Source organism: Gorilla gorilla, chromosome 12 (genome assembly GCF_029281585.2).
Source record: "Gorilla gorilla gorilla isolate KB3781 chromosome 12, NHGRI_mGorGor1-v2.1_pri, whole genome shotgun sequence".
NCBI classification, from domain to species: domain Eukaryota; kingdom Metazoa; phylum Chordata; class Mammalia; order Primates; family Hominidae; genus Gorilla; species Gorilla gorilla.
The window spans coordinates 49,932,408-49,957,012 of NC_073236.2; the positions used below are offsets into that span (position 1 = coordinate 49,932,408).

General features: G+C 36.2%; 1 protein-coding gene across 1 annotated transcript in view; it reads left to right on the top strand.

Moving 5' to 3' along the window:
* Window positions 1-20,241, top strand: part of ZC3H6 (zinc finger CCCH-type containing 6) — a 57,295-nt gene extending 37,054 nt beyond the window's left edge. Inside the window, exons 6-12 of the mRNA XM_063695704.1 lie at window positions 3,228-3,344; window positions 3,982-4,093; window positions 8,522-8,631; window positions 9,402-9,655; window positions 10,905-11,416; window positions 11,716-11,949; window positions 17,747-20,241. Of these exons, the coding sequence (XP_063551774.1) occupies window positions 3,228-3,344; window positions 3,982-4,093; window positions 8,522-8,631; window positions 9,402-9,655; window positions 10,905-11,416; window positions 11,716-11,949; window positions 17,747-19,230 (2,823 nt within the window). The 3' untranslated portion in view covers window positions 19,231-20,241. The remainder of the gene's footprint in view (window positions 1-3,227; window positions 3,345-3,981; window positions 4,094-8,521; window positions 8,632-9,401; window positions 9,656-10,904; window positions 11,417-11,715; window positions 11,950-17,746) is intronic.
* Window positions 20,242-24,605: the final 4,364 nt, after the last annotated feature.

Here is a 24,605-nt window from a genome sequence, read left to right on the forward strand (position 1 = left end):
ACTGTTCCATGGAACAGCAGCTTTGGAATTACTATGGTTATTATTTTAGAATTTTGGGGTGACTAAAAACCTGCCTGTCATCTTCTTAGACACCAGTAGACCTTTAGAATATGCTGATTTCCCTAACCCAAACTAATACAAATGCTTTCTAAGTAAGCCTGCTCCTATACCCAGTTCTTACACCCTATACCTTTAAACAAAATTAGCTTCCAGGAAAGTGTGACTTTGAGCAAGTTATACCTGTCTCTTTGCCTCAGTTTGCTTAATCTGCAAAATGAGGGTATAGTATTAAGTTAACTCTAAGGGCCCCATCAAGCACAACATTTTAGATGTCTGTAGATCTGGGCTATACCTGAAAGATAATCATATAACAGAAAAATAAAGATAAAAATACATTATCAATCATGTCAATTTATTGGCTATCACGAGAGACATTTCTTATGATTCCAGAAACAACTGGGAGTGTGCCAGAGCCCACGGAAGCAGTTCATATTCAGGAATGGTCTGCAGGTGGCCCATCCAGAATAGCATGAACATGCAGGCCACAGCAGAGTGGCCAAGATAGATCCGTCTCTGTCCTAGGCCTTTCAGAGACTATGAGAGTCTCCAAAGCCAAATCAATTCGGGGTACCTTCAGATTCATCATAATTTTTTTGAAAAATCAAGAGTAGTCACGAAGAAGCAAACTTTCACTGAATTTTAAAGGCTTCTTCATTTTATTGGCCATAATACTCTTAAATTGTTTTAGTATTTACTGTACCTATTACATTTTTTGTAATAAATATTATTTTCCTGGTAGATCCTTACATTTCCTCTACCTGATATATATTAATATTTTATGCTCTTGTCTCTTGTATCAATATATCTTCTAAAGTAAATAAGTTTTAAAATGACCAAGTACAGTAGATAGCTTGGTTTTTTTTCTCCCTCCATCTCTCCCTCTTTCTCTCCTTCATTCTTGTGTTGTTTTTTTATTCGCAGTACTGTCTTGTAATGCAAAGAATATAGGAGGAGTTGCAAGGCACAATTCCTGAGTTCTGTCAGTCTGCTAATTCGCCATATCTTCTAGGCACTTAATTTTGCCCTAAAAATTTATTCGTTAAAGTTGCTTTAGATTTTCTATAGTACCTTGATTATAGTCAGGTTTCCCATAGCTGTGGACACTGAAATACTTTCTACTCATTTAAGTGGAACTAAACTAAAAAACAAAACAAAACACTTCCTCACCACAATCCTCTATTAAAACAATGAAACATTATTTGGAAGTAATGTATACAGAAAGAGTAAGTTATTAATGAAACGCTAAGTACAACTTGTTGCATTTTTCAGGGTGTGTGTGTGTGTGTGTGATTACCTAATTTTTTTACTTTTTAATTTCAGAGTTATATTCCTCAGGTTGCTCATTGATTTTTGCATAATTTACTTTCTTTGGCTGTTTATTTTATTTTATAACAGCCACGATTCTTTGTATAGAATGCCTATGTGAGCTGGTCATTTATATCTGCTTATTCTAAACGAATCTCTAAACATAAAAATGTTTGTGAATCAAATTTATATAGATTTGAGACACTTTAAATGATTCTGTCATAGTATAAGCAATTTCATTGTGTTTTCCTGGGGTAAATTAGGTATGTTTATATTTTTAAAACGAATCTCTAGGATTATCTGTTCACTTGGTATTCTTGTACCTTTTTTAGAATTCTTACAGTAAAATGTGATTTGAGCTGTGAATGCTGGGGATCAGATTTCAATTTAGACATCTATTGCCTCAATGTTTGCTGTGAGGCAATCTCTTGTTTTCAGTAGATTGAACTTTATGCTCTATCTTTTAGGAAATTAAGAGAAAAGGGAAAACAGAAATCAAATCAGAAGAGTAAATAGTCATTGAACTCCTATGATATACAGGGCACAGTGCATGCCAGGTGCATGAAAAATAATGTTGTTTTTTAGAGTTGATGAATGTAACTCATTACATTTAGCATGGCTAAGCCTCATACTCTGCCTTGTTACTTAATCTTATACTTAAAGCAGAAGTTGAATAGGGGACTCAGGAGAAGTAAGGAAAACAAGTAGGGCTATAAGATTTCTTTTCCTTTAATTTTCTTAAGTTTTTTTCTTAACTTTTTATATTTAAAAGTTAAAGGTAATACACGCCGCCTGTTTGTTTGCCCTTTTTTTCCCCTAAAGAAAGTACAAAATAACCACACACATAAAATCTCTAATCCTGCCATCCAGAGACATACACTGTAAAATATGGGGGTATATTCTTTTTGTCTTTTTTCCTTTGCCTTTATTTATTATTGTAGAATTGGGATCAATTTTTTACTTCATAAAATATTGTAAACTTTTTTTTTGTTTTTTGTTTGTTTGTTTGTTTGAGACACTCTCACTCTGTTGCCCAGGCAGGAATGCAGTGGCGTGATCTTGGCTCTCACTGCAGGCTCCACCTCCCAGGTTCAAGCGATTCTCGTGCCTCAGCCTCCCAAGTAGCTGAGACTACAGAGGTGTGTGCCACCACACCCAGCTAATTTTTTGTATTTTTAGTAGAGACAGGATTTCACTATGTTGGCCAGGCTGGTCTCAAACTCCTGGCCTCAAGTGATCCCAAAGTGCTGGGATTACAGGCATGAGCCACCATGCCTGATCTGTAAACAGTTTTTATGATCCAAAGTTGTTGATTTTTTAATGACTGCATAATATTCTACCACCTAAGTGTATCATAATATATTTGACCAGTCTTCTAGTTTTAAATGTGTAGAGTGTTTCTCGTTTTGCTGTTTTACTATGTCAGTATTTTATTATATGAATAGATCTTTGTGTCTCCCTGATAATTCTTTCAAAATAATCCCAAAAAGTACAAGTTGTATGTCAAACAATATGGATATTTTAAAGTCTTTTATAACATACCTGTCAATAATATGAGTGCATATTTTATTGTGTCTTTGCCCAAATTGAGAATTGTGAATTTTTAAGCTTTTTATAATTTTATTTAAAGTTATTCATCTTCATTAAAATAGAAAGAAATAGGCTTTTTTTTGCGATCACTAGTAGCATAAGTAGATTACTAGACACATATCTCTCTCCAAATAAATGAATAGCATCAGAATGTTCAATCTTGATCACTTTTTGTAGTCAATTTGTACTTTTTTCCAGATCAACTTAATCATACATTTTGATACCTATTAATATTTCATATGCTGCATTCAAATGGAATTTTCTTCTTGCAGTATAATAAACCAGGGAAAAAATGGAAGGTTATGACTCAGGAATTTATTAATCAGCACACAGTGGAACACAAAGGAAAACAGATCTGTAAATACTTCCTGGAAGGGAGGTGTATTAAGGTAAATTTATAGAGGTATCATAAGTCATTTTAACTTCCAAAATAATCTTTAAAATTAAAGTCTTTTGGGGGATGGTTAATTTTTTTCTCTTCTCATATAGTTGTAATAAAACTGGGTCTTTAAAATGTATCTTGCATGGAAATACCGTACATTAGAGCTCATTTAATTATGTTCTGGGACAATAACATAATTTGTTGAAATCGGATTTGTTTAAAAGACACATAATGCTACGTGGCAAGTACTGTTCAAAGTACAACTAATATTAAATGATTTAATCCTACAGTGACCCTACAAAGTAGTTAATGTTATTATCCCCATTTTATTCATGGCACCAAGAGGTTAAGTAAGTTCCTGTGGTAGCTCAGCAAGAAATGGTGAGTGCTGGTTGCCAATTCAGGCAGTATCCTGTGAGGTCTTGCTCACTGTGCTGCCTTAATGCATGTAGCTACCTCCACTGTCTTGGGCAGGAATTCAAAGGGGTCATTTGAGTTATTATTTGTTCATTATTAAAGACTGAAGATAATGACCATAATTTTACCATGAGACACCATGTAGAAAATTCAGCTGTTGTTTCTTTGTTTCTCTTTGTTTCTTACCTTTTTTTCTTTTTCTTTTTTCTTTTTTTTTTTGTGAATAGGGAGATCAGTGTAAATTTGATCATGATGCAGAGTTGGAGAAAAGAAAAGAGATCTGCAAATTTTATTTACAAGGATATTGTACCAAAGGAGAGAACTGCATTTATATGCATAATATCCTTTATTTAAAATGTATGTTAAATAAAATGCTGGGGTTTTAAAGCATCATTGAGGTTTTAAAAAATAATAAATACACCCTATAAAGCCTAGTTTGGTTTTAAATTTAAAACAACACATTACATAAACCCAGTCTAGTCAAACTTTGTACTTCAAAAGAGCAAACTGACTTTTATTCTTTAGGGAAATGAGATAACTGCCCTTTGGAAAAAATTCTGTAAAGGGAAGGTACTTTAATATAATCAGCTTAAAGTAGTTCAAGAGATTGTGCTTCCTGAAGGAGTAGTTGGCAAAATACTTATTTTATTCCATAATTATTTTACTTAAGTTCAGGAGTAAAAAATTATCCTTGTGAAAATTATAAGTCTTATCAAATCTTACCACTCAATGATAGATGCTGTATATTCTTCCCCACTCTCCCTTGGGAAATATATACATTTAAATTGTATTCCTGCTCCTACCCAAATTGGAATTTCACTATATATAGTGTTCTGGTCCTTTAAAAAAATGTATTCTGCAATTTTTCCATGTTAATTTTCCCCCAAATATCTGTCAGGTTGCTCACTACCACTTATGACTAATGAAGCTTTCCCCCACAGAATTGAAACTCTATCACAGACAAAATGTTTATATATATGGATTTTTCTTCTGGACTTCGTGTTTGGCTCCATGGATTTGTTCACCCTCATGTCTGTCTTGCTTTGCTGTGATTATTTCTGCCACAACAGCCACGGTAATATTTGGTAGATTCTGATTATTTTTCCAGATAAATTTTTAAATTCTGTTGTCGTGTTTAAAAAATGTGAAAAAAAAAGAAAGTGAATAAAATGAAAAATGCGTGTTATCGTAGATCAAAATGTCAAAAAATGGAACCATGCAATTACCAGAGGAATACATGATGAATTGGAACAGAAAAATTTCCTGTCTCAAAATCCAGAAGCAAAAAGGGAACAGATTGAAATTTTGACTCCATGAAAAAGCTTGCATTTGCAAAACAAATACATATAACATGAGCTAAATAATAAGATAAATAATAAAGTGAGAAAGATTATGTGTAATTTATATCACTTATGAAGAGGTCATATCCTTAATATATGAGTTTCTAAACATTGAGAAGAAAAATGAGGGAAGAGATACAGATAATTCACAGAAAGAGAAATGCAAATGGTCCCAAAACATATAGAAAGATGTTCAATCTTGTTCCTAATAAGGGGAATGTAATTTAAGCTACACTGAGATAACATTTGCAGCTGTGTCACGTTTGCAAAAATAAAAAAAATCGTGACAGTGAAGTTTGTTAGCAAGGATGTGAGAAAACCTTGATGCTGGCAATGTCAAAATGGTGCGTTCCTATGGAGGAGAGCTTGGTAAATGCAATATGCATTTACCCTTTGACCCAGCAATCCTACGTTTTGCAGTTTCTCCACAATAGACCTGGGCAGTGATTACTGATGGCTGCTAAAATCATGAGGTGAAAAGTTAATTAGGAACTTTACAATTGATGGATGGAGCTGACAACACCTGAAAGGACTGATCAGTCTTAACATTACTAAAAAGAAACAACCAGATATTAAATGCCTTTTGATATGATACAGTAGAGAGTATTTGAATACCATCTATGACCAATATTAAAATTAACAAATGATACAAAAATAAAAGGGAAAGGGGAACTTCTAGAAATCAGTAAAAGTAACTTGGGAGATATATTAACTAGATACAATTTGTGGATCATCTTTATGTCCTGATCTGAAGAAAGGAATTATAAAAACATACTTTTTTAAAAGTCTGGAAAATTTGTATATTGACTGGTTACTAGTTGAAATTAACACATTAATTTTGCCAGGTTGGTAATGAAGTCGTGATTGGTAAGAAAAAGTATTGCTGGCCAGGCATGGTAGGTCACACCTGTAATCCTAACACTGGGATGCTGGGGTGGGAGGATTGATTGAGGCCAGGAGTTGGAGACCAGCCTGGGTAACATAGTGAGACACCTCCCCGACTCCCATAACTAATTTAAAGAGGAAAGGGGCCAGGCGCGGTGGCTCATGCCTGTAATCCCAGCACTTTCGGAGGCCGAGGCGGGTGGATCACCTGAGGTGAGGAGTTCAAGACCAACCTGGCCAACATGGTGAAACCCCATCTCTACTAAAAATACACAAATTAGTTGGGCATGGTAGCGTGCACCTGTAATCCCAGCTACTTGGGAAGCTGAGGCAGGAGAATCGCTTGAACCTGGGAGGTGGAGGTTGCAGTGAGCCAAGATGGTGCCACTGCACTCCAGCCTGAGCAACAGAGCAAGACTCTGTCTCAAAAAAAAAAAAAAAAAAAAAGGAAAGAAACAATAGTCCTTATCTGTTGAGAATAGGTATGGAAATATTTACAACAAATGATGAAAGTTGTTGAACCTATGAGGTCAACATGAGAGGGACTTCATTTTATTATTCTCTCTACTTTGGTATGGTTAATGACCTTCAAACAAACTTAGAAAAAAAATCCTAAGTAATGTCATCCTACAGAGAACCATACTTGGAGTATGGCATAAAGCCTTTCAGACTTTTTTTCTATGCTGGTATGTATGTATGAATGGATGTGTATATGTTTATACACATAATTTTTTATTTTTGTGAGACGGAGTTTCACTTTTGTTGCCCAGGCTGGAGTCCAATGGCGCGTTCTCCGCTCACTGCAACCTCTGCCTCCCGGGTTCAAGCAATTCTCCTGCCTCAGCCTCCCGAGTAGCTGGGATTACAGGCATGCACCACCACGCCTGGCTAATTTTTGTATTTTTAGTAGAGATGTGGTTTCTCCATGTTGATCAGACTGGTCTCAATCTCCCGACCTCAGGTGATCCGCCTGCCTCGGCCTCCCAAAGTGCTGGGATTATAGGCGTGAGCCACTGGGCCCAGCCTATACACATAATTTTTTAGAAAAATGAAATCTATAATGATTGTGAATATTGTATTTTTAAATTTAACATTTACATTAATATGGACTGTATTTTAATACACAGTGTGTTAATAAGGACGTTTTTTTCAGATGATTAACTCATTGTCTTATCTTTACTGATTTAAAATGGCATCTTTACCAGACCCTAAATTCTCATTTGTACACAATTCTGCTTCTATACTACTCTTATCTATTGTGGTATTTGATTATTCACCTCTGTAAGAGTATGTTTGATATTTGGTAAGGCAAATACTCCTTCCTTTTTAAAAAAAATGTTGTAATAGTCTCAGGTCAGAAGTGATTTGGCAAATAATAAAAACAAATAAAATGTAATGAATTTGTCCTATTCAAGAAAAATAAATTTTTTCAGATTTGACGTATTTCTTTAGAAAGCAAATACTTTATTCTGTTTCTGAAAGCTTTCCATCTATTCTTATGGGGTTTTTGTTATATAGTCATGCTGTTTGTAAATAATAATAATTTTACTTCATTTACAATATTTATACCTCTTATTTAATTTTAATTGTATTGGCCACATTTCCTGAAGAATGTTAAATAATAGTGACTGTGGCAGACATAAAACATGTTTTAATGATAGTGCCTTTTTGTTTTAGCTTGTGGCTGCAGTTTTAAAGTAAGTTTTAAAAAATCAATTAAGAAAGTATATTTTTATTTTACTAAGAGGATTTTTTTAAACCTAAAAAAGAAATCTAAAAAAGATTTTGAATTTTATCAGTTGCCTTTTGCATCTGCCAAAATGATCATATAATTTTTTTCTTGACCTTATCAGTGTTTACAATAATAAATTTCCTAAAACCATCCAGCTATTCCCTGAACATACATCACCTGAGAGTGGTATATTTTTCACTGTACTTCTAGATTTAATATTTTCTTTATACGTTTGTCTCCAAAATCCTAAGATTAGTCTGTAGTTGATTATTGGGATATTTGCCTTTAACATGACATATTAAGCCTCTTAATTTTCTTTATAAATATAAGCTCTTGCTACAAAATTTATATTTTATTTTATTGTGAAAAGTAACAGAGCTTATGTAATTAAAATATAATAGTGTTTGCTATAATAGTGATAAATTTTTTTTCCTTTAAAAAGTGGCTTTCTAGTTTTAATAGAGAAAAAAGCTGTTTGAATGTTTTTGTATAATTAAAATATCTAACCTTAATAGAATTAAAAATAAGCCGATGTGATTATAGTAAATTCAGTATAATATATAATAATACAGCCTTATTGATTCAGCACAGTTGTGGTTTTGTGTGTGTGTGTGTTAAGAACACTTAGCATGAGTTCTACTCCCTTAACAAAATTTTAAGTATACAATACAGTATTGTTGACTATAGGTACAATGTTATATAGCAGATCTCTAGAACTTAACTATCTTGTCTAACAGTTGTAGGTTTTGGTTTAAAAAAAAAAATTAGACCTTGATTTTACTTGGTCTTTTCCTTAATATTTTTATTTACATGAATTTCCATGCAAGTTCTATCATAGTGGAGCAAAATGTTACCAGGGAGACAACTGTAAATTTTCCCATGATGATCTAACTAAAGAAACAAAGAAACTTTTGGACAAAGTGAGTAATATTTTTGTACCTTGATTATGTCTCTCCACAAATACATTTGACTTGAATCATATTTTATAAGTGATATTTTATGAAACTGCTGAGAAATTGAAAGTTTACTATTTTATATTTTATTCTATTTGAGCAATATTCTTTACCTTTTTGAACCTCATTCTGTTTATAAAAAATGAGGAGTTAGCTATCTCCAAACCATTTCAACTGTTTTTTTTCTTTCTCTCTCCTTTCCCTCCTTCCCATCTTCCTTCCTTCCCTCCTTCCCTCCTCCCTCCCTCCCTCTTGCTTGCTTGCTTTTTCTTTCTTATTTCTCTCTCTCTCTCTGTCTCTTTTCTTTTCTTTTCTTTTGGCAAGGTCTCGCTGTGTTGTCCAGGCTGGGTGTAGTGGCGTGATCTTAGCTCAGCTTACTGCAACCTCCACACCCTGCTCCTTGCCAACCCCCTGCCCTGCACCGCCCCCCCCCCCGCTCCTGCCCCTGGGGTCATCCTCCCACCTCAACCTTCTGAGGTGGGCACTACCATGCCCAGCTAATTTTTGCATTTTTTGTAGAGACAGGGGTTTCTCCGTGTTGCTCGGGCTGGTCTCTTGGGCTCAAGCGATCCAGCTGCCTTGGCCTTCCAAGGTGTCGAGATTAAAGGCGTGAGCCACTGCGACCAGCCCATTTCAACTTTAATATTATTTTTCTACTAACCAAACTTAAGTCTTCTAGTTTTAAATGTGAGGAAAAGACGCGCTTTGAAATAGTAATCTTTGCCAATTATTTTTAGGTGTTGAATACTGATGAAGAACTCATAAATGAAGATGAAAGAGAATTAGAGGAACTTAGAAAGCGTGGCATAACTCCTCTTCCCAAACCACCTCCAGGGGTTGGGCTTCTGCCAACCCCTCCAGAGCATTTTCCCTTTTCTGATCCTGAAGACGATTTTCAGACAGATTTCTCTGATGATTTTAGGAAAATTCCATCTCTTTTTGAAATAGTTGTAAAACCTACTGTGGATTTAGCGCATAAAATTGGGAGGAAGTAAGTGAAAAACTTTCAAAATGACATCAAATTTTTTTTTCTGAAAATTATCGTTAAGAAACTAAGTCATACTCCAAGCTAATCATGTAATTAAACTTGGTTAGAGATAGCACATATGTGGCATGCACGCAGATGGTTGCTTCCACCTTTGTTTTCGGTTCCCACCTGCTGCTTGCCATCAGTGCTTTCCCATATGGAATCCTTATACAGCTTCTGAAACCTCTCAGCATAGTAATCCTGAAGAACCCTGCCTGGTGGGTGGATTTGGCATTTTCACTTGATTATGAGGCTGCATTGTCATTGATAATGCCTTCAGATTGTGGGAAATAGGTCTCCACATATTTGATTATTTTGAAGAGCAATTCCTTAGGCTATTGGCGGAAGACCTCTGGATCCAGATTTTCATTTTCTAACACCACCATTTCAGCCCTGCTGCCAGTCCCCCAGCGTCTGTGCACCTGGGCCCTAAGTCGCATTGTTGAGCATTCGTTTAGTCTTGACAACTCAGGAAAGCAAGGAGGTCTCAGCCAATGAGGAACAAGAAATCTATAGCAAATATCACAATTCATTTGAACCATTAAAAGTATTTCTACTAATGTCAGGAAGATAAGTATGTCCACTATTTTGGTAATATTATATATTGTATCCTGGTCAATGAAATAAGAGAAATAAAAGTTATAAAGATTAGAAGTGGAGTGGCAGCCTAATTATTTGGGAAGTTTCCCTCAACCCAAAGGAATCAACAGACAAAACTATTGGAAATAATAATTAAATTAGCAAGATGTCAAGAAAGAAGAGCGACATTCAAAAACTGAATGTCTTTTTATATGCCAGCAATAACCAATTAGAAATTGTTATAAAAAGTTGGATGTTTATATAGTAGATTCTAATTTTACTGTAAAAGGTTATACATGCCTGAAAAAGAGGACTAGTAGGAGAGAACCAATAAAATTTTATCTCTGGGTAGTGGGATTAGGGGTGATTCTTATTTATCTTTGTACTTTTCTGTGTTTTTCAAAACAGTAAGTTTTAGAACAGCTAACGGTAAGCAGCAAGTGGGCTAAAATGAAAGCATGAGGTCTATTTTGTGTTTCTACCTATCGACGATATGGAACAAATTGCTTCTTAAACACACAGTATTCTAATCTGATGTAAAAAAAGTACTTAACCAATATCTGTTTAGAAGTGTTAACATTCTTGTTTGTTTCTTTTTCTTTGAACTAAGAAATATTATTATTTCTGTCTACAGGCCACCAGCATTTTATAACAGTGCCTCACCACCAGGACCACAATTTCAGGGAAGCAGTCCACACCCTCAACATATCTATAGTTCTGGGTCAAGTCCAGGTCCTGGACCTAACATGTCTCAGGGACACAGTAGTCCTGTGATGCACCCAGGCTCCCCTGGACATCACCCATGTGCAGGACCTCCTGGTCTACCAGTGCCACAGAGCCCACCTTTACCACCTGGTCCACCTGAAATTGTAGGTCCTCAAAATCAAGCTGGAGTGCTTGTTCAACCAGACACATCTTTGACACCACCAAGTATGGGTGGGGCTTACCACTCCCCAGGCTTTCCAGGACATGTGATGAAAGTACCCAGAGAGAATCACTGTTCTCCAGGTTCATCATACCAGCAAAGTCCTGGTGAAATGCAGCTCAACACCAATTATGAGTCCCTGCAAAACCCAGCTGAGTTTTACGATAATTACTATGCACAGCATTCTATACATAATTTTCAGCCACCCAATAACTCTGGTGGTAAGTTTACTTTTTGAAATAATTTATTCCTAATTTAAAATACAGTCCTATTTTTCATTAAAAGCATGACAGAAACGTAAGTTTTAAGTAAAGCTGAGTAAAATTGATAAGATTGAAACCTTAAAATGTTTTCAGTTTGCCAAACTTTTGAAACAATAGAATTGTAGATAACTTTTAGAAGTATTTTAAATGATATAATTTGATAATCCAGTGTGCCTGTGATGAAAGCTTTCATTTCTTATGACTGGTGAAGTTTTGTGCTCACTCAATGACTGTCTCTCCCCATGTTATACATGTAGATGGGATGTGGCATGGTGAATTTGCCCAGCAGCAGCCTCCTGTTGTTCAAGACTCACCTAACCATGGGAGTGGGTCTGATGGCAGCAGCACTAGGACAGGCCATGGCCCTCTGCCTGTACCAGGCCTCCTCCCTGCAGTGCAAAGAGCTCTTTTTGTCAGACTTACTCAGAGATACCAAGAAGATGAAGAACAAACCAGCACCCAACCTCATAGGGCACCAAGCAAGGAAGAAGGTGTGTCAGAAGTTATTAATAGCATCTTACCTATTTGAATGGGTTAAAATTTTTAAATGGCCGAGGCAGGTGAATCACCTGAGGTCAGGAGTTCGAGACCAACCTGGCCAACATGGTGAAACCCCATCTCCACTAAAAATGCAAAAATTAGGTGGTCGTGTTGGCATGTGCCTGTAGTACCAGCTACTCTGGAGCTTGAGGCAGGAGAATCGCTTCAACTTGGGAGGCAGAGGTTGCAGTGAGGCTAGGCAACAGAGTGAGACTCAGTCTCAAAAAAAAAAGAATTAAAAATGAGCTCTGTCTTCTATTTCCAATGTATTTCATAGCCACTATCTTGTGATTGATTGTGGTTTCAGTGCCATTAATTGCATTAATACTTAATTGCTAAAAGTTTGACTTGAAGCAGTGAAAAGATCTGAAGCTAGAGTTCAAGATTGTGCAGACTTGCAAGTAATTAAGCCTTTTGCTTTTTTTTTCTGAAGAAAATAAATAGAACAGGAAAAGGACACCTTTCAGTTTAAGGATTTTGAATTCTAGCCCAATTTCAAAATGATTCAGTTATTAGAGATATTTTTATGTCATAGGCTCTATAATTAAGGATCTGCTATAATAAGAAATATTTTTAAATATAAAAAGATTATATGGAAACTAAGTTTATCTTAGTATTTTTGATACTGGTAAGTATACAACAGTTAGTTAATTCAGTAAAGGATGAGAACAGTTTAAAGCATCCAGTTCTGTTTATGAATTACAAAACGATGTTTGGCCACTCTTAAACATGACATTTATGAAAAACTATGTAAAACTATGTAATGCTAGGTAGCTACAAGCTATTATATGAGCATTTAAAATATATATATTCATAATTTTTAAATTATTTTTGTGGGTACGTAGTAGGTATATATATTTATGGAGTACATGAGGTATTTTGATAGAGGCATGCAATGCATAATAATCACATCAGGGTAAATAGAGTATCCACCACCTTAAGCATTTATCCTCTGTGTTACAAACAATCCAGTTATACTCTTTTAGTTTTTTTTTAAATGTACAATTAAATTATTATTGACTATAGTCACCCTGTTGTGCTATCAAATACTAGGTCTTACTCATTCTTTTAAACTTTTGGTACCCATTAACCATCCCCACTTCCTCCCTATCTGCCAGCTACCCTTCCCAGTCTCTGGTAACCATCCTTCTACTCTCTATGTCCATGAGTTCAATTGTTTTAATTTTTAGCTCCCACAAGTAAGTGAGAATATGAGAAGTTTGTCTTTCTGTGTCTGGCTTATTTCACTTAACATAATGACCTCTAGTTCCTTGTTGTTGCAAATGACAGGATCTCATTCTTCTTATGGCTGAATAGTACTCCATTGTGTATATATGCCACATTTTCTTTATCCATTGTCTGTTTTTTGTTTTGTTTTGTTTTAAGACAGAGTCTCACTCTGTTACCCAGGCTGGGATTCAGTGACACGATCTCGGCTCACTGCAACCTCTCCCTCCCAGGTTCAAGCAATTCTCGTGCCTCTGCCTCCCAAGTAGCTGGGATTACAGGTGTGCACCACCATGCCCAGCTAATTTTTATATTCTTAGTAGAGATGGGGTTTCACTGTGTTGGCCACGCTTGTCACGAACTCCTGACCTCAGGTGATCTGCCCGCCTCGGCCTCCCAAAGTGCTGGGATTACAGGTGTGCGCCACCGTGCCTGGCCATTGTCTGTTGGTGGACACTTGGGTTGCTTCCAAATCTTGGTTATTGTGAATAATGCTGCAGTAAACGTGAGAGTACGGATATCTCTTTGATATACTGATTTCCTTTCTTTTGGGTATATACCTGGCAGTGGGATTGCTGGATCAGATGGTAACTTTATTTTTAGTTTTTTGAGGAACTTTCAAACTGTTCTTCATAGTGGTCGTACTAATTTACTTTACCACCAACGGTGTATGAAGGTTCTCTTTCCTCCACATCCTTGCCTGCATTTGTTATTTCCTGTCTTTTGGATAAGACCCATTTTAACTGGGAAGAGATGATATCTTACTGTAGTTTTGATTTGCATTTTTCTGATGATGAGTGATGTTGTGCACCTTTTCATATACCTGTGTGCCATTTTTATGTCTTCTTTTGAGAAATGTCTATTCAGATATTTCGCCCATTTTTAAATTGGATTATTGATTTTTTTCCTATAGAGTTGTTTGAGCTCCTTATATATTCTAGTTATTAATCCCTTCTCAGATAGGTAGTTTGCAGATATTTTCTCCCATTCTGTGGATTGTCTCATCATTTGTTTCCTTCACAATGCAGCTTTTTAACTTGATGTGATCCCATTTGTCCATTTTTGCTTGGTTGCCTGCGCTTGTGAGGTATTACTTAAGAAATCTTTGCCCAGACCAGTGACCTGGAGAGTTTACCCAATGTTTTCTGGTAGCAGTTTCATAGTTTGAGGTCTTAGATTTAAGTATTTAATCCATTTTGATTTGATTTTTGTGTATGGTGAGAGATAGGGGTCTAGTTTTACTCTTCTGCATATGGATATCCAGTTTTTCCCAGCACCATTTATTGAAGAGATTGTCCTTTCCCCGATGTATGTTTTTAGCACCTTTGTCGAAATCGGTTCACTGTAGATGTATGGGTTTTTCTTTCTGGGTTCTCTGTTCTGTTCCATTGGTTTATGTGTCTGTTTTTTGTTAGTTCATTTTTTTGTTTTTGTTTTTGTTTTTTCTTAAGACAGGGTGTCACTCTGTTGTACAGTGGTGCGATCTCGGCTCACCACAACCTCTGCCTCCTAGGTTCATGCCATTCTCCTGCCTCAGCCTCCCAAGTAGGTGGGACTACAGGTGTGCGCCACCATGCCCAGATAATTTTTTTGTATTTTTAGTAGAGACAGGGTTTTACCACGTTGGCCAGGTTGGTCTCAAATGCCTGGCCTCAAGTGATCTGCCTGCGTTGGCCTCCCAAAGTGCTGGGATTACAGGTGTGAGCCACTGTGCCCAGCTTATGTGTCTGTTTTTATGGAGGTACCATGCTGTTTTGATTACCATAGCTCTGTAGTATAATTTGACCAGGTAATGTGATTCCTCTAGTTTTGTTCTTTTTTGCTCAGGATAGGTTTGGCTATTCTGAGTCCTTTGTGGTTCCATATAAATTTTAGGATAGTTTTTTCTATATCTGTGAAGAACACTATTGGTATTTTGATTGGAACTGCATTGAATCTGTAGATTGCTTTGGGTAGTATGGACATTTTAACAATATTGATTCTTCCAATCCATGAACATGGAATATCTTTCCAATTTTTGGTGTCCTCTTCAGTTTCTTGCATCAATGTAAGTGAACATTTTTTGTTATATTTTCAAAGAAGATATTATTAATTCTTCATTTACCTAACATCACAGGAGAATGAAGGATTCCTAATAAGTGAATTTCCTGTACAATTTAAATTATAAGCATTTTAATAGCAATCTTTCAGCCGGGCGCAGTGGCTCACGCCTGTAATCCCAGCACTTTGGGAGGCCAAGGCGGGTAGATCACGAGGTCAAGAGATCGAGACCATCCTGGCCAACATGGTGAAACCTTGTCTCTACTAAAAATGTAAAAATTAGCTGGGCATGTTAGTGCATGTCTGTAGTCCCAGCTACTCAGAAGGCTGAGGCAGGAGAATCGCTTGAACCCGGGAGGTGGAGGTTGCAGTGAGCCGAGATCATGCCATTGCACTCCAGCCTGGGTAACAGAGCGAGACTGTGTCTCAAAAAAAAAAAAAAGTAATCTTTCGATAGTCTTAAAAGTTTTATGTTTTCATAAACAAAGATATTAAAACTTTTAGATAATAGAAAATTTTATTCTATAATGTTATATAATTGGTAATGTTCTATGGGAGTTGTTGGCTCTGATACAGAAATATTTTGAACAGCTAGGTTTACTTGTGTTTGTGTTAATTTTTATGGATTTTAATGCTTTTATGCATTTTATCTCTGCTTTGATAAAAAGCTGCTAATTATCATTTTTTATCTAATATCTGTTTTCCACTGGCCTGTCTCTATTCTTCTACTCTCCCTCTGTTACTATTTTCACTCTCATTTAAGAAAGATTTTAAGTATGCTTTATAAATCATGAAATATATATATAATGCTTATAAAATATATTGATACGGGAATGAAAAGAAAGTAAGGATAGAAGTAACAAATACTATGAGGAGTGAAATTACTATACAGAAATATTTAAAGTAATTGCAGCAGGTAAAAGTGAATCACAAATCCATCTGTAGATTTCCTTGATGTCAAAGAGAAGAAAAGAGATCTAGTGTCTAGAAGTAGTTTTTTCAGATACTGAGATCTGAGTAAAACTTTTTGCAATTGTGACATACCATATGCTGTTTTAATCCACATTCTACCCTAAATACCAATGCTTGTTTTGTAAGCACTGCTTTGTTCAAACTAACCCTGTAACACTAAAGTTCCATGTAGTAGGCATGCATTAGTGAGCAGTGAGATGAGGTAAAAATGAGAATATCTAGGATAGTCTGCTGATCCAAGATACTCCAGGATGGAGATACATATATGCATATACAGTATATCTATATATCTGTATTCCATGTTCTGACTCTTACATTCTGGCAAGAATGTGAACAGTAGATACCTTGTGGCCAATTCAGAGCCAACCTGTGTATATTTTAATGGAGAGGAGGGAGAATCACCCTTCTGAAACCAGTTTGTAATTCCTTCTGCTAGAGAAAAGACTTATGATAGGTAGGCTTCTTTAGGTAGGCTTCTTAAACTTGCGTCTAATATGCTAGAGTTAAATAGGCTTTAAGAGTAAGACTCAAAGTGTTCTCATAAAGTATGTAAGTTTTAGGATGGTAGGTTTTTTTTTGTTTTTTGAGATGGAGTCTTGCTCTGTCGCCCAGGCTGGAGTGCAGTGGCTCGATCTCAGCTCACTGCAAGCTCTGCCTCCCAGGTTCACGCCGTTCTCCTGCCTCAGCCTCCTGAGTAGCTGGGACTACATGTGCCCGCCACCGCGCACGGCTAATTTTTTTGTATTTTTAGTAGAGACAGGGTTTCACCGAGTTAGCCAGGATGGTCTGGATCTCATGACCTCGTGATCCGCCCACCTCGGCCTCCCAAAGTGCTGGAATTACAGGTGTGAGCCACCACGCCCAGCCAGTTTTGTTATTTTTAAAGTTAATGTTTGAATAGCTAATATAGTCACACAGGTCAAATATCTAAACATATAATAAAGAGTAAATGAAAAGTCTCTACCCCATTCCTCATTTGCTCAGTTTCCATTGCTACCTTAACCATCACTTTCAGTGTTTTGTTTTCTTTTTAGTCCATTGTTAACTTGATAAATTCAGAGCTAGGAAGCTTAAGGAATGCTTGATTTGAAGAGACCTAGCATATTTTAGAATGCTAACAGCATTTTCCTTTCTCCTACAGCCCACCACACATACAACACACATATCTGAATTCCCTTTGGCCAGTTGGAAGGAAAGGTCCTGCCTTTTCTCTGACTGGAAGGACATTACACATATTCTAGTATCACCCCACTTCCTTAATAGAGTATAATGACTGAATTGATAGTTTTCTTACCACATCTTATTTTGTTCCAGTATTGAAATCTGGCATTTTTGTTATGCATTTTCTTGAAGTTAGATTATACTTATTTCAGAAATAGTATGTGTTTTTTAATATTAATTAAGGCTACATATAAATGTAGCCATATTATAAAGAATAATTTATAATTATAATAATTTCATTATAAGTTTATAATATAAAGTTTATAATAAGTTTTTGTCTGCATTTAGATGATACAGTTAACTGGTATTCCAGTAGTGAAGAGGAAGAAGGAAGCAGTGTCAAATCAATACTGAAAACATTACAGAAACAAACAGAAACTTTAAGGAATCAGCAACAACCTTCCACAGAACTCAGCACTCCTACTGATCCAAGACTTGCTAAAGAGAAAAGTAAAGGAAACCAAGTGGTTGACCCTAGGCTTAGGACTATCCCAAGGCAAGACATTAGAAAGCCTTCTGAGTCTGCCCCACTGGATCTTAGACTTGCGTGGGATCCCAGGAAATTGAGAGGGAATGGAAGTGGTCACATAGGCTCTTCTGTTGGTGGAGCAAAGTTTGATTTGCATCATGCAAATGCTGGCACTAATGTCAAACACAAAAGAGGCGATGATGATGATGAAGATACAGAAAGAGAACTGAGAGAAAAAGCTTTCTTAATACCTTTGGATGCCTCACCTGGCATAATGCTCCAGGATCCAAGGTCACAATTGAGACAGTTCAGTCACATTAAAATGGACATTACTCTAACCAAACCCAACTTTGCAAAACACATCGTGTGGGCTCCCGAAGACTTACTTCCAGTACCTTTACCTAAACCTGATCCAGTGTCTTCAATCAATTTACCTCTGCCCCCACTTATAGCTGACCAGAGGCTAAATAGATTATGGAATACAAAAAGTGATCTTCATCAAAACACAGTGTCCATTGATCCAAAATTAGCAGCCAAAGCCAAAATTAACACAACAAACAGAGAAGGCTACCTAGAACAATTTGGAGACTCACACGGTTCAGGAGCTAAATTAGGAGATCCTAGACTACAAAAAAATTTTGATCCTAGGCTTCACAGACTGCCCAATACAGAGTCTCATCAAGTGGTTATGAAGGATTCACATACATCAAAGGGTGCCCCTCACTTATCCAGATCAAACCCTGGTTCATCACAGCCCTCAGGGGCAGGAACTAGCAATTCTGGTTCCGGGGCTCTGCCTCCATATGCCCCTAAACTCTCTTCCTCAGCTGGCCTTCCACTGGGAACTTCAACTTCAGTTCTTAGTGGTATTAGTTTGTATGACCCTAGGGATCATGGTTCATCATCCACATCAGAGCTAGCAACAGCTTCTTCAGGAGAAAACTCAAAGAACCAGAAAAAAAGTGGTGGCTTAAAAAGTAGTGACAAAAATGAACCTTCTCCTGGAGAAGCTATCCTTCCACAAAAAACCAATCCAAATGTGGAAGTCACTCTTGATGGGCCAGCTGATCCACAGGCAGATGTTCCCAGGAGTTCTGGTAAGGTTCAGGTCCCAGCAGTGCACAGCCTTCCTGTTCAGGCATTAACAGGCTTAATTAGGCCACAGTACAGTGATCCAAGGCAGGCAAGGCAGCCAGGACAGGGGAGCCCAACCCCAGATAATGATCCCGGTAGAGAAGCAGATGACAAATCTCTGAAAGAGGTTTTTAAAACTTTTGACCCAACCGCTTCACCATTTTGTTAGCTATTGTGTAACTGAGCAATTCTTTTCACTCTTGTGACTATCTCAGTCCTCTGCTGTTTTGTAACTGGTTTACCTCTATAGTTTATTTATTTTTAAATTATAAACACTTTTCAGCTGCTAGTTTCAGAACCACATGAAGTTATAGCCTCTAAAGCCTGTGGTATTTTATATAATATTTTTATAACTTTAAGAGACTGTAGTAATTGACCTAAAAACTTATGTTAGCTTCAGTAAAAGTACTTTTATTGTAAATAAACAATCATGAACTCAACACTCTGCCTGAATATATGCCAGTTGTCTTTCATAATCAATGTTTAGATAAATGATTGCCACTTTTTATATGGTTGTTTAGTTTCAAGCAATATGATGTACATTACTTTTGAGAAACAGTATTTTGACTAGGACCTCTCTTATTTGTCAGCACAGAACTGATTAATATGTAATGCTACCTGCTAATTAAAATGTAAAATCAAGTAAAGAAAACATTTTAAAATTACAATTAGCAGAGCAGTTCATGTTTAAGGGCATCACTTTTATTAGTATTGGCAATATTATTTGTGTAAATGAAGCATTTGAATGTCATATCTTTTTAAAGTATTTTATTGTATACTGTATCATAGAAGTTGGAGGTATATAAATAGAACATTTTGCTAAAGTGAAAAATTTCCAAGTTCTCTAGCATAACTTTTTACATTTAATTTTTCATATGAAATAGCAATTAGTTACTGCTGTGTTACATTGTGATGTTTATGTATGTCAATGTTTTTGTCTTTAACAGCATAATTTATATTGCTTTTTCAAATGATGTAGCTGCATTAATTGTGTTCATCATGACTTTGGCAATTTTTAACAAAATTTTTAAAGACCCAGTGAGAGTCTGTAGTGATTATTACACGGATAATGTTTTAAATGTCTAGGTTCTGTATTTTTTTCTTAAATAGCAAGAAAATACAGATTGCTAGTATAGTCAACAGTATTTGGCTATCAATAAAGAATCTCTTTAAGATCTCACCTGGCTGGCATTCTGTAACAGAGGGGATTACCTGGTGTTTTAAGTATTTAATGTCCTCATAGTGTGGAAATCCCCTAAATTGATTAGAAATTGTATTTTATGAAAAATAACTTGTATTCATTCTTGTGTATTTATTACAATATATAAATAATGGCAACTCTTTGTTTTATACATATATAATTTATAACTGAATCTAAGTATTAGACTGCTACTCATATTTTGAACTGCAGGTGTAGGACAATGTTTGCTGGTAACAACTCCAATGTGTATTAATAACTTGAAAAGGAGCATTTCACTATAAAAGATAATGAAGTAGGTAATGAAATCAGTCCTTGAATGAAAGCAGTGCCCTTGAGAAGGGATTTTTTTTAAATATACAGTAAAATATTTCGTGGGAACCTAACACTCACATAGCATATGGTTTATTAATAATGCATATCCTTTCTAATCACTTCTTCAATTCTTTTTGCTGCAGTTCTGTGCTAAAATGGGGTTGTGGTTAAGTGAACGAGAACTCTGCCTACCTAAGAAGTTCATTGTGTTCTAAGTGGAAGGAGAGTTACTGAAGGGAATGTGAATTTTTACTGTTTGTACTTCAGATACATTTGTTGTCTAAAATGGCTCTGGATAACATTTTTGGGTTAAAAAATGTAATTTAAAGCCACCATAGAAAGTATTTTCTGATTTACTGTCCAAATGAATTTTGTTGTTAATTGAGAAGTCAATAAAATGGATTAAACTGACAGAAAAAAACATATATATATATCCCAAGTTGTAATTTACTCTTTTGTCAGGATAAAATCAGAAAAATGGCTGATTTTAGTAAATGAAATTTTTAGCAAATCTTTCATTCATGTAGTTTATAATTATTGTGTCAAGCAGTGGTGTTTACATTTTAAGCATCATACAAAAAAGATAATTTGGCTTGCTAAACATCAAAATAGAATCCAAACTCTTAACAGAATATCTTTTTTACAACTAAAAGAGATATTCCAAGATTTATTAAAGAGTCAGGTTTAAAAGTTATTAATGCAAATTATGTAATGTTCATTTATTCAGTATTCTTGAGTCCCTGTTACCTCAACTGGTGTTCTAGAGGCTATTTTACAAGAAAGTTTGAACTTAGTTTCAAATTTGACAATATATTTTATATGAAAATGTTTATGTTTAAAATAACATTTATTATGCAGCATTTTTATTGTGATAACGTTAGTTTATGGGATATTCTGTCATATCCTGTAAACATAGTTTATTTTTCTTCTTTTTTCCCATTTTCTCATACAAATTGAATAAGTAGCCATTTTCACCCAGTGAATACCTCTTCTTTTAGGTCAATTGGTGTTTTTAGAATCCATGTAATTTGATTTGCACTGTTAGATTGAAAAGTAAGTTACGTTCCTGTTCTTAGAAGCCACACATTTAGAGATAACAGAAATAACTTGAGTCTTAAGAGTCTGGATAGGCTCATCCAATGAGATGTAACTTAGCTGTTCATACTGTTTGTGATGGAAATTCTATACCTGTTTACTGTGATGATGAATACAGTGGATATAGCAGGGGGTTGAAATGGAACACACAGAAGATCATGACAATTGAGATTCAGCAACTGCTGTCTCATATCTTGGTTAAGACCTCATTGTGAACCTTGAAAACAAATCAGATGTTGGAGTGATTTCAAACTCTATTTCAACAATTGGGTCTGTTTCTATATGGACCCTCTATTTCCCAGCTGAATGTTTCAAACCCCCAAATTAGGCTGCAACCGAAAGAGCCTAATTGTGAAATGATGTGCGCTTATGTTTCTGTTTATCCTTTAGCCATGGAACTTTAAAGAGTAGTGTTCCTTCTACTTACTTTAAGCTGGAAGAAGAGTTGAGTAGTAAATCCTGTGTGAACTTTTAGCTCAGCTACTCTGCTGAATTAATTAGAGGTAGGAAGGACTTACAAGGGCTGGAAGTTTAAAGAGAATAAATTCATATTTTTGGTTCTGAATTGATTTCTGTGTAATTTATATCAGTATCTAGTTGCTTATCTGTGAAATTGGGTTAATTTTTATTGATCACATTTGATGTAAAGAATGAATTATTTTTATAAAGTATTTGTAAATATAAAATTGCTTTATAACTTGAATGAACATAATCATTATGCTCCCATTAGGGTGCATTAAGTTGTACAAATTCCAAAATAACATGGTATGGTTTGTATGGTTTAGCAATTTTACGAAGCTTCAGATGACATGCACTGGTGACACAACAGTAGAATTTCCTGAGAGGTTGAGTGAATATTAACCCATCAAGTTAGCAATTTCCTTAACTACATGAGTATCAGGAAGACAGGACTTCCCTGCCTTAGAGCTATATAGACTTGGGCCTCTTCAAGATCTGACTTCTCTGCACATTTTATACAGGTTGGATATTGATGGAGGGTTAAAAATGCTATGACAGTTCATGGTGCATGGTGTGTTTGTTTAAATCATAGCATGTTTAGGCAAAGTGGCCAGCTCATTCAATATAAGAGCCACCAGCTCTTAGAAACAACAGATATATTCACACCGTCTGTAATATGTATTTCTTCAGGCATGTCACACTGCGGTCTTCCTGAAAGACCACTTACTTCATAAAGGTATTATGTTTCTTTAATTAATGGCCACTAGAAGTTAGGAAGCTCCTAGGGACCAGGATATGAGATCTTAAAGAGGCTGTCAGAATCTTTCCATTTGCATGACATAGAATCTGTGGTGGAGATGTTTTCCCTGATGTTTTTGGAGGGTTGGACTGTGTTGAAGGCTGTATCTTGGTGGGGGTGGTCTGCAGTCATGCAGTCCACTGATAGGGTCCCCCACCCCGCAAGCTTCAATAATTGAGCTTTCTGTTAATTTCTTGAATTATCTTTTCAAAAATGGTTTGGCAGCACTTGATGACATTATGTTCAAAATTAAGTCCAGTAAAATATATAAGCATTTGTAAACTATAACTATAGTTTAAATAAGACTTAGTTTAGGAAATCCAAGCTTTGACATATATAACCAAACGGCCTAAGAGTTCAAAGCTATTTTCTTAGGTGTTACACCTTAGCATTTACATAATGCCTTCTCCCCAAGCAGTTTCATGTGGTTTGCAGAAAGTTTTGGCAGCTACCAGTCACTATATTGCTGGAGTTTTGTGTTTGAGTATGTCATTTATGTCATTTATCAGCAGTATCTGCCAGTTGTGACAAAGCTCTCCCTATTATCCTGCCTTTCCTGGAAAGGATACAGACCCAAGAAAGGTTAACATCTACATAGTACTTAGAATTTCTAATTTTAAAATAAGAAACAAAAAGCACATTTAAAGTAATATTTTATGCTTTTGGAGGCAGGACCCACATGTATCTCCTTATTTTTATACTTGCCATAGAAACAAGCCTAGTTGTAGGCCTACAGTGGGTGCTTTGTTAACTGCTTGTTGATGGCTTCCTGACATCCATCCAAATGTCACTTTTACAGATGCTGTCACCCGTTAAACAGGTGTGGCAGAAGTATTCCATGACTGCATTAGGAAGAATGCACCTTATGGGTTATATCTCTTTTGGTAGACAGCCCACCTGCTCTTTTTTGTCCCCACCCTCACCCCAAGCAATGTGAAGACAGATTATGGCAACTTAGGAGCTCCATGTTTCCATAATAATTCATAACTTTAAGAGTCCTCCAGACTTACAAGATTACTTCATGGTGAAAGTTTGGATTGATCAATAATTTATTCCTATAAATGTCTGCAGGATTTTTTCTGTAACCAGAAAAGTAACTGCATAGCCAGTCTTTTTTTTTTTTTTTTTTTTTTTTAATTTGTTGTTGTTTTTGTGTGTTTGAGATGGAGTCTTCATTCTTGTTGCCCAGGCTGGAGTGTAATGGTGCAATCTCGGATCACTGCAACCTCTGCCTCACAGGTTCAAGTGATTCTCCTGCCTCAGACTCCCAAGTAGCTGGGCTTACAGGCACGTGCCACCACACCCAGCTAATTTATTGTATTTACTAGAGACGGGGTTTCACCATGTTGATCAGGCTGATCTTGAACTCCTGACCCCAGGTGATCCACCCGCCTCAACCTCCAAAAGTGTTGGGGTTACAGGCGTGAGCCACCGTGCTCAGCCTGTTTTTTATTTATTTTTTTGAGACAGTCTCACTTTGTCGCTCAGGCTGAAGTGCAGTGGCGCTATCAGCTAACAGCAGCCTCCGCCTCCCAGGTTCAAGCAATTCTCCCACCTTAGCTTCCTGAGTAGCTGGAACTACAGGTGTGTGCCACCACACCCAGCTAATTTTTGTATTTTTTTGGTAGAGACAGGGTTTGACCATGTTGGCCAAGCTGATCTTGAACTCCTGGCCTCA